This window comes from Lipotes vexillifer, unplaced genomic scaffold (genome assembly GCF_000442215.2).
Source record: "Lipotes vexillifer unplaced genomic scaffold, Lipotes_vexillifer_v1.1 scaffold966, whole genome shotgun sequence".
Classification (NCBI taxonomy): Eukaryota; Metazoa; Chordata; class Mammalia; order Artiodactyla; family Lipotidae; genus Lipotes; species Lipotes vexillifer.
The window spans coordinates 925,703-935,610 of record NW_006795769.1 but is presented as its reverse complement, the minus strand read 5'-3'; the positions used below and the strand labels follow the sequence as shown (position 1 = coordinate 935,610).

Here is a 9,908-nt window from a genome sequence, read left to right as displayed (position 1 = left end):
GTGCTCCCGTGCCCGGGGCTTGCGTCCCCCGCGCCCCCGCCATGCGCCCACCTCGCCCCCGCGCCGCGCTGCTCGCGCTGCTCGCGCTGCTCGCGCTGCTGGCCGTGTCCCTTGCGGCCGCCGAGGCTCCGCACCTGGTGCGCGTGGACGCGGCCCGCACTCTGCGTCCCCTGCAGCCCTTCTGGAGGAGCACCGGCTTCTGGTGAGCGCTCCGCGGGGGACACTGGGGTCGGAGCGGCCCAGCACGCCCCTGCTCGCTGCGCGCTCTTCCCAAACCGCGGCAGCGCACCCCGGCCCGGGCCTGCGGGACCCCCGTGTCGCACCTGGAGAGACCTGCAGTAGGCGCTCCGAAGTGAGGAGGGCCGCGGCTCGCTCCTTCCTTTCGGGTCCAGCCTCAGAGTGGGGATCTCTTCTCTGTCCGCTGGCTCTATGCGATGTTTCCGGTGCTGCGGAGGTTTTCTAGCTGAGCGGCTGCCCCGTGTGGTGGCCTGGGGCCAGGTCCTGAGTGTGCCTTGTCACCCCCCAGAGGCTGAAGAGCCTGGTGGCCAACCGCTGCAGCCCAGGCTGCAGGAGGGGCTGTGGCCCAGGACACTACTCTTTGGCGCAGACCGGGACCCCCTCGAGGGGGCAACCCCAGAACGTTCGACGTCCCTGCAGTGGAACTTGTCCCCGTCCCTGGTGTCCCCGATTGCCTCTGTCAGGCCGGTGGGGCAGGGAGCAGGGTGGGAATGTGATCTCTCTGGGAGCCCCCGACCCCCATAAACCTGAGACTTCGTCACAGTCCTGGCACTAGGGGGCAGTTTATTACATCAGGGACAGTAAAATTCACCAGCAGACACGCCCCGGTCCTTGCCCTGAGTTTGTAGGTGTGGGGCCTGTGCTGAGGCCCCTCCGCTATCCCCACTCAAGGGGACTAATGCCTCTGCTTCCCCTTGTTTTGTGCCCAGTCCCCCACTGCCGCACAGCCAGGCTGACCGGTATGACCTCAGCTGGGACCAGCAGCTCAACCTGGCCTACGTGGGTGCCGTCCCTCATGGTGGCATCGAACAGGTTCGGACCCACTGGCTGCTGGATCTCATCACGGCCAGGTGGGTGATGGAGGGGATGGGCAGCCTGGGGGCAGCTGGGCAGAGCCCAGTGTATGGAGATACAGACGGAGACTAAGAGGAGGTGGCGTCTGGGTGTGGAGGACAGTGCGGTACCGGGCCATGGCGGGGTCACGGGGTGGGGGACTTCTGCTCCAAGAAGCCATTGCCCCTGTGCTTCTCGGCCAAGCATCCTGGGGCCAGGGGAGAATGGAGGGCACCCTCCTGGCGGCACAGGTGCTGTGGCTGCTGGGGCAGCCCCTGGATCGGGCACAGCTGGACCCTGCAACGGCGAGTGGGCACTCTCGCTCTGTGCTCAGACTGTGTGGGGATGCCACGCCAGGGGCCGGGCTGAGGTCATGTTGGTCACATCTGCCTTTGGCCCTGCCATCCCCTGTGGGGGCTGAGGCACAGGGTGTAAGAGACACTTGGGTGTGTGCATTGTGGGGTTTCCTAGACACAGAGACTCTCACACCCCTGGCCAGAGCTGCCAGCTCTCAGTTGCGGGGGGGGGGCGCTTGCGGGCCAAGGGACCAACATCCTTTTGGCACCTTGGAGGCCACGTGACTGCCTCAGGGTCCTGGTTCAAGTAAGACGGGACACCACCTGTCAGACGGGCTCCACGGACCACAGATGCACAGCACTGGGCCCAGGCTGGCACCGAGGCAGCGTTTGTCTCCAGGGTGCAGCTGAGGGTTCTCAAGTGTCTGGGTCCTTGTGTGTGTTCACTGCCGCCCTCCATCCCCTTTGGGGTTCCCTGGGTCCTCTAGATTGGAGGCACCAGGCGACAGCAAGATTGCAGTGATGGATGGTGGGAGTGGAGGCTGGCGGCAGGTGCTGGCTCTGTTAGAGGGTGTAGGTGGCGGCTACCAGCTCCTGGCAGCGGGCTCGGGCCGCCTGCACGGCACAGTGCACGCTGGGGAACAGCTGCCCCTCCTCGGCCGCGTCCCCCGGGTCCTCCCCAAGGAAGCCGCCTCTCCTCAGGGTGTCCCTTACTGAGGGGCTGCAGCAGGCCAGGAGCAGGGTGATGCCCAAGGCCCCGTAGTCTCGGCGCAGGTCCTGCAGCGTGGCCAGGCCGGCAGCATCCAGGAACAGCAGCGGGGCACAGTCAATGACCACTGCGTGGAAGCGGGTCGCCGAGGGCACCAGCGCAGCTGTGCTGCTCCCGGGACCCAGGCCCCTGCCTTCGACAGGCTCTCCCTCGCCAGCCCCCAGCCCTGGGCCCCGCTCCTTCCTCCTGGCGGCTGCATAGCCCGCGTTCAGCCCGGTCAGGCTGTAGAGAGACCGCAGGAAAAAGTCCTTATTGGCGTAGTAGAGGGGCCCCGCGAAGCGGAGCACCTGCACACCGGGCTCGGGGGCCAGGCCCTCAAATTCTGCTGGGTCCCCGTAGAAGCTGGAATCCCCGGCGCGGGCGAGCAGGGCCGCGTGTGGGCGCCGTGTGCGGCTGGCCAGGCTGAGCAGTGAGAGGAGAATGCCGGCCAGGAGCCCGGCCTCGGTGCTGACCAGCACGCAGGTGGCTGCCGTGGCCACCCAGACCAGAGCATCGGCAGGGCTGAGCCGCCATAGCCGCGGGACGTCCCACACCTTGCGCAGGGCCCCACGCAGGCTGACGATGATGACGCAGGCCAGCACGCTCCGCTGCAGGTCCCGGAACAGGGGCGCTAGCGCCAGCACCACCAGAAGCACCACAGCGGCGCTGACCGCGCTGGACAGCTGCGTGCGGCAGCCGGTGGCGGTCTTCACCAGGCTCTTGCTTAGGGCGGCACTGGTGGCAAAACAGTGGAAGAAGGCAGGCAGCACGTTGCAGCAGCCCACAGCCAGCAGCTCCTGGTTGGCGCGCACAGAGTAGCCATGGCTGCGGGCGAACATCTCCGCCAGCGAGATGGAGAAGGCGGAGCCCACGAGGGCCAGGGACGCGGCGTCCAGCGCCACGCGCCACACCAGCACCGGGTCTGGCACATGCGGGGCCATGAAGCCAGTGGGGATGTCGCCAGCCACACTGGAGCCGAAGCGCTCGTGGAACTGCCCTAAGTGGGACACGAGCGTGGCCACCCCGATGACCAGCAGCTCTGCGGGCAGCGGCACCTTCAAGCGGTGCCGGTAGCGGTCCGAGAGCTCCTTGGCCGCCAGCAGCACGGCCAGGCACGCGGCACTGGTGAGCACGTCGCACAGGTTGGCCTGCCCGGCACTGCGCAGCAGGCTCAGCCATGTGCTGACCACCAGGCCCGGCCCCTGGTGCCGCGGGACCTGCACGCCCAGCAGGTGTCGGAGCTGGGAGGTCAGGATGGTCACCGAGGCCCCCATGGCGAAGCCGTCCAGCAGTGGCTGCGAGAGGTAGGCGGACACAAAGCCCAGCCCGAGGATGCCCATGAGGACCTGCAGACAGAGCGTGGTCAGGGCTGCAGGGCGTGGGCACAGCACAGAGCCGGACCTCCCTCCCTCGCATTGCTTATTTCCCACGTGGACCCCATCTGCGGCCGCCTGCACATGCGTGTGCGCGCACAGGCATGGCAGACACCGGAGTGCGCGCTGTGGCCACGATGCTCACCGTGGTCTCACACACGCGGGCTCTGGGCATCGGAAGGCAGCTCCTTTCTCTGCCCCTCCCGGGGGACCTGGAGCTGAGGGGAAGGACCAGAGGTGGCCCTTGGGAGGGGGCGACGTTGGGGTGGACAGCCCTGGTCCAGGGAGGGCTGGGTGCGGGGAGGCCGTGGGAAGGCAGGCAGGCAGGCAGTTCCCAGGATCCCACTTGGGACAGGAAGCTGGGGAGGATGTGCAGACCAAGTGGGGGCACATTTGGGCCCGAGGCCACACTCTGCAGCTGACCAGGCAGGCCCCCGACCCTGGGCACCCTCAGCCCCTCTGGTGCCCCGACTTGGGGTGCTGTCACGCACCCACTTCTGCCTATGCCCTGTTCTCCCCTCTCCTTGCGGGTTAGGCCACCGCCCTGACCTCCTGTCTCCCCCGGGCTTGGCCCTTGCAGGGGGCGACCAGTACCTGGAGGGGCTGCTCTGAGGGGCCGAGCCGGCCTGTCTAGGCCCAGGCCCAGCTCCTCACCTGGTAAACCCCGGCCAGCAGCGTGAGGGCGGTGGCCACGCGGATGGCATAGCAGTCCCGGCTGCAGTCCTGTAGCCCGAGCGCCAGCACGGTGACCGAGGCGTTGAGGGCGCTGCGGTTGGCCCCGGGCCCCGGGCCGTCCTGGGCGGGGTCGAAGCCAGCCAGCAGGAGCTCGCGGTCTACCACCTGGCCCACCATGAGGCACAGCAGGCTGAAGATACCCACGGAGATGTGGCGTGAGGTGCCCATGAGGAAATAGATGAGGTTCGCAAAGAAGGACGTGTACAGGCTGTAGATGGGCTGCAGCCCGGCCAGCAGCGAGTAGGCGATGGCCTGCGGCACCAAGATGATGCCGATGACCAGCCCCGATATGACGTCCCCCGCCAGGTCCTCCCGAGGCTGGTACTGGCGGAGCCAGCGCGTGGCGGGGAGCAGGTTCTGCAGCAGCGCCCAGGCCCCCTGCACGCTGCACGCACAGCTCCGCCGCAGCCGGGCCTTCAGAGCCTCTCGCAGGCCCGGGGGTTCGGGGGGCCGCCGGCGAACCAGCGCCAGCCCCCCGCCCTGCTGTGTGCACTCAGGGGACACTTCCATCATGGGGCACCCGCCTGCCCCCCGAGAAAACCTGCAGAGTGGGCAGAAGTGGGTGTCATTGCTGGGGTGACGAGACGTGTCAGAGTCAGGGCGTCACGGAGACCCAGACTCGCGTGGCCAGAGAAAGCTCCACTGCTCTCCGTCCGTGCCCGAGGCCCCTCCGCTCCGCCACCCACACCACCGTATAGTCCCCTCTGGCCGTCCCTCCATCACCTCTGCACTGCGGCCCTGCTGGCAGGAAGAGCCTTGCAGATGCCAGGACCCCAAATCTGTGCTGCAGCAGCGCCTGCCACTGCCCGGTCCTTGTGGCAGAATTCCTGGAACGTGCTTTGAGGGGCCAGCTGGGAGGGGAGCGGGGGTGACTGGTGTCCATCGCCTGCAGGGTGTTCTGGGACAGCAGGCCCCTTTCCCAGTGTGTGTCAACGCTTCTGGGTTTTGGCTGGTGGCTCAGGCCGCACAGGCGCACCGCAGAACGCACGTGCCAACCGTCCCTGCTGTCCAGAGGGCAGCCTGCCCAGGCTGACCTTGCCTCTGTGCTCAGCGAGCACCAGGGCGTCCCGTTCACAGCTGTCCTGAGGTCCGCCGGGACTTCAGCTCTCACTGTCCCCCTCATGGTGACATGAAGCAGATGGTCTCTGCTTCCTCAGAGCCTGGTCACCCTGGCGTGGTGTGTGAACTGGCCGGGGACGCGGGGCCTGGGGTGTCCCCGGGTGTGGAAGACGGGTGCTCGTCCCGGCCTCGTGTGAGGTGTGGGCAGGTGGATGCTGCCCCCAGAGCTCGAGTGGCAGGCTCGCCCTTTGGGGGGTGCTAGGGGAGCTGTTTCTTTCCTTTGAAGACCTCACCACACAGGGGTCCCTGGACACCTTGAGCTCAGCCAGCCCCCGAGGTCCAGGTGTGTCAACTGACTGACTGTTTAAACAACGGGGAGTCCACAAAAGAAACACTGGAATCGGGCCTCTCTACTCACAGCATCCTGCCCCTCCGCTCCATCCAGGGAGCTGGCCTCTGCTGTGGCCGAGTTGTCTAGAGCCGTCGCTGTCCTGCCGCAGGGTCCCAGGGGGACTCTTACCTGAGGGGGCACCTCACGGGCTCTGCAGGTAGTGTGGGCCTAGTTTGTCTGTCCCCGGGGCCTCTGGCTCAGCGGGTTGGGCATGCAGGTGGTGGACTCAGGCACAGAGCTGGCTTGGCACTGACCGGCGGGCAGTTCTCTGTGCTTAGCATCTGACTGCTCGGCTGTGCTGGGCATGCAGTTAAATCATTTACTCCAAAGATTGCTGAGTCACAGGTTCCCCCAGATGAGCATTACCTGAGCGGCTAATACGGGGAGTTGTACTGTAAGCAGAGGCTCACAGATAATTACAGTTGTGTGGGACTCTTACAAGCTTCCAGCCTCCCAGGAGCAGGGCTCCAGGTGCGGGACAGGTGGGCTGGGGCATTGAGTGGCTGGAGCGGGAAGCTTGGACTCTGGGCCCCTGTGGGAGGCAGAAGCTCAGGAGCCTGGCCAGTTGTGTTGGGGGAGGGGGCGGGGGAACAGGCAGCGTGCGACCCCTCGGCTCTGGGGCTCAGTGCCATGGCTCCCAGGACCCTGGAGTGTGGGCAAGGATGGGGGTCCGAGGGAGGGGCTGGTCTCCGAGTCCCATCCCTGGACATCCTGTCTGCCAGGAGATGGGTCTGGTCCACGCGGGAGCCAGCTGGGCCCAGAGTGGCCACATGTTGGCTTCTGCTCTGTGTCCTTGTGTGGAAAGCAGGCACAAGGCCGCTGGGGGTGGGGTGGGGGTGTGTGTGTGGCCGAGGACTGGAGGGCTGCCAGGCATCAAGATACAATTAGCAGCCAGGTGTGCCCTTCCTGCTGCAGGGACAGGGGTCCTGGTTCTGTCCCCTGGAGCCCCACCACCTGGATTCCAGCCAGGTGCTGGCCCAGTGCCGTGGGTGGCCGCCTGGCCCCACCACGCCTCCATCCACTCCTCCAGGACCAGTGGGACCTGCCTCATAGGGCCAGTGTGAAGGTAAACGGTCCCTTTAGATGACTACCCTCGTGTCCCATGTACAGTTAACTACGAGTGCGCTGCTGTTTTTAAAATTACTCAGAACCTCAGTTCTCCCATCTTTAAAATGAACAAGTGGGTGCCTGAGGGGCAACGTGGGCAAAGAACACCACAGCCCTGAGCATTCTCCGTCCTGGAGGGGAGGCCTGAGAGGCTGCGAGGGGTCCCTTTGACGGGGCTGCAAGGCCGAGCTGGCCTGGGCCTGCAGTCTCCCAAAGCCTGGGGCAGGGGAGCGGGGGGAGCTCCATCCAGACACCTCCCACATTCAGCCTCACTTTGGGACTTCCCTCCAGAGCCTCCCTGAAAGCTCTGCCACATCCATGGCCTGGATGGGAAAGACCAGAGGCCCCATTTGGGGGCAGAGGTGGGAGTGGAACCCCAGGGTGGCTGGGGGGATAGCCAGAGAGTGGGAGGGTTCCGCACACCTGCATCAAGGGGGAGGAGTGGTCAGGGCCCAGGCCCCACTGCGATGCCACGTCCGTCTACAGATCTGATTCCTTGTTCTTGAAGAGTCTGTGTTGGGCCCCAAGGTCTCGCCCTGCCCTCCGGAGTCTGAACCGAGCCACCCAGGGCAGAGCCTGGGGCCTCCCGGCACGGCCCCCACCCCCACTCCCAAGTCCCACGCAGTACCCACTCAGTCCTGGTGCGGGGGGGCTGTTTGCCCAAGGATGTGGTTTACAGGAGCCACCGCCCAGAGGGCTGGCGGGACAAGTCACAGCAGTTCAGGGGCAGATAAGACTCCTCTCAGGGCTGGAGTGGAGGGGCCACCGAGGGGTCATAACACGCTTATCTTCCAACCCAGCTACTGGCGGAGCGGCATTGTGGGAACTCCCTGCATGACACGTGTGGGCAGAGGTGGCGGCTGGGCCCACCGTCAGGGAGGGGAGGGGTGAATGGGGGCGTCGGCCCCTCCCCTTCTCAGGAGGTGGGGACAGGGCTTAACGGCTGCCTAGGTTTGGAGCACCTTGTGGTGGGATTTTAGGCAGGTGGAGATATTGATGTTTCAGGGAGGGGCTGTTCTCAGCGCTGCAGCACCCATGTCCCCCATCCAGCTGCACCGCAAGGGGCCTGGCCTTGGCTGCCTTGGTGGCAGGGACTGGGCCTCTACTCCCCCAGCCCCTGCCCGGGCTGGGTGTCTAAGCAGGTGAAGAGATACAACTGAGAGAGAACTGCAGGACCCCAGGCCCTAAGTGCCCCCCCCCACCCCGCCTGTTCCTCTGTGCTTTGAGGACTGTGGTTTTCATGCTGCCACCTGACCAGGCACACAGGCGAGCGTCTTGGGTCCTGGGGCCTTGTTGGCCGAGGCCCACTGTCCTCCACCTGCGTGGGCCCACTGCAGGCTCCTCCACTGGGGCAGGGGGGCCGCAGGACCCTGGCGCGGGTTAACCAGCACGGGGCGTGGGGTCTCCAGCACCTCCGCCTGCTGGAACCGCCCTCATCTTGCCTCCTGCCCAGTCCTGTGCCACGTGGTTGTTATTTTAATATTGGTCTTTAAATCACCATTTTAAGCCACTGAGTACACTTATTTGGAAAGGAGCCATGTATCCCTGCAAGTGAAAAGAGGCTGGGCTCCAGGGCCCCGAGAACCAGACCCCAGCGCTCCCCGTTCCAGAAGAGCGACTCTCCTGCCCCGGGCCCTGACTGTGGCTGCCGGGCCTCCCGCAGAGGCGGGTCTGTGTCTTCCCATCTGAGCACTCCCGCCCCGCACCATGTATTTCCCCACCCCAGCCCCGCGCCCCACCATCCCTGACGACCACGCGCGCCCCGGGTTCCCACCCCGTGCATTTCCACACGTACCCCCGCTCTGCGCCTCCTCCCACGAGTGCGCCCCCCAAGCCAAGCACGCACGGCCCGGGCCCCACCCAGCATATTTCCATACACCCTGCGCCCCCTCCCACGAGTGCGTCCCTCCCTTTGCCAGACGAGCAAGCGCGGCCACATCTGCACCCGGCCTGATCCCCACCCTGTGTTCCCCAGATTCCACGCCCGAGCACGCAAGGCCTGGGGCCCCGCCCCGCACACCCGAGCACTCACCAGTCCTGGGTGCTGCTGGGTCTTCGCGGCGCACGCGCTCAGGCCCAGGGATGGGGGGGCGGGGGCGTTCCTGACGGACGCCGGCGTGCAGTGAATAAAGTCGTTGTGCAACCTCGGCTGCCCCGGCCCAAGTGACGGGCCAGGAGCGGGAGGCGACGCTGCCTGTGCCTCGCGCCCAGGTTTGGCCCCCTGCGTGGCTGCAGGATGGAGAGGCTCTCGGGCTGGACTGCGTCTGTGACCCAGGCCTCTGCAGGGGGAGTGCAGGGGTGGGCTACGCGCTACACCTTCTGGCTCAGCCCCCTCACTAGCTTTGATCTCTCAAATTCCCCTCCCAATGGAGGCTGAGACGGATGGAGACCTAGGCACCGACAGTGGGGCCCGAGGACTGCTCCCCGGGGTTTCTGGGCCTGGGATCACCCCAAGGTTGGGTTTTCTGGTCCCCGGGGGGCAGGTTACTGACTCCTAGGGCATTTCTGGGTGCCGACGCTGGATGGGTCAGCGGACACTCAAGTCTACTTAGAGTGACAGGCTGAGATCGGCTCTGCGGCTGGGGCTCCCCTGGTGACACCCCGCTGGCTCAGGACACTGAGCGCCAGAACAGCATTTACCCGACGTCTGATGTGCTCCCGCCCCAAGTCGGCCCAGCGCTGCCAGGATCTGCAGAGAGAGCCTGGCACCCGTGGCCGGGCTTCCACTGTACATGCGTCGCCCATCTCCCACGCCTGCTCCCCCACCCCCATCTGTAGGACTTTGGAACCCGTCCGCTGCCACGCATTTAATTTTTACCCGAGCGCTTAAGGTTTTTTTTCCTTTGCTACCGGTTGTGACCTTTGGAGGGGGGAGGGGCGGACCTCCGCTGCGCACGTGCCGTGGGTCTGGGCTCCGGAGGTAGGAAGACGCAGCCTGGCCTGGTGAGAGCCGGAGGCACCCTGTCTGCGTGGTGGCTCGGCCTTGAGCTTGTGCAGTGACGAGTGGGGCAGAGGAGGCCCGGAAGGGACGTGCTGACTTGTCCAGACCCTCGCTGTCCGTCGGGGGGACAGCGCTGGGCTGGCCAGACTGGCGTGGGACTGACTGGGAGGCTTAGACCCAGAGCGGT

At 66.0% G+C, this 9,908-nt stretch overlaps 2 protein-coding genes across 2 annotated transcripts in view; one reads left to right on the top strand and one right to left on the bottom strand.

The window, feature by feature from the left end:
- The first annotated feature begins 41 nt into the window (after positions 1–41).
- The window catches only part of IDUA (alpha-L-iduronidase), a 20,972-nt gene continuing 11,105 nt past the window's right edge, over positions 42–9,908 (top strand). The window contains exons 1-2 of the mRNA XM_007467903.1: positions 42–202; positions 948–1,088. Coding sequence (XP_007467965.1) covers positions 42–202; positions 948–1,088 — 302 coding nt within the window. The remainder of the gene's footprint in view (positions 203–947; positions 1,089–9,908) is intronic.
- On the bottom strand, positions 1,932–4,943 carry SLC26A1 (solute carrier family 26 member 1). Its single transcript, XM_007467897.1, is given in 4 exon segments — positions 1,932–3,461; positions 4,143–4,821; positions 4,823–4,914; positions 4,917–4,943. Coding segments are annotated over 4 exon segments (2,328 nt in total).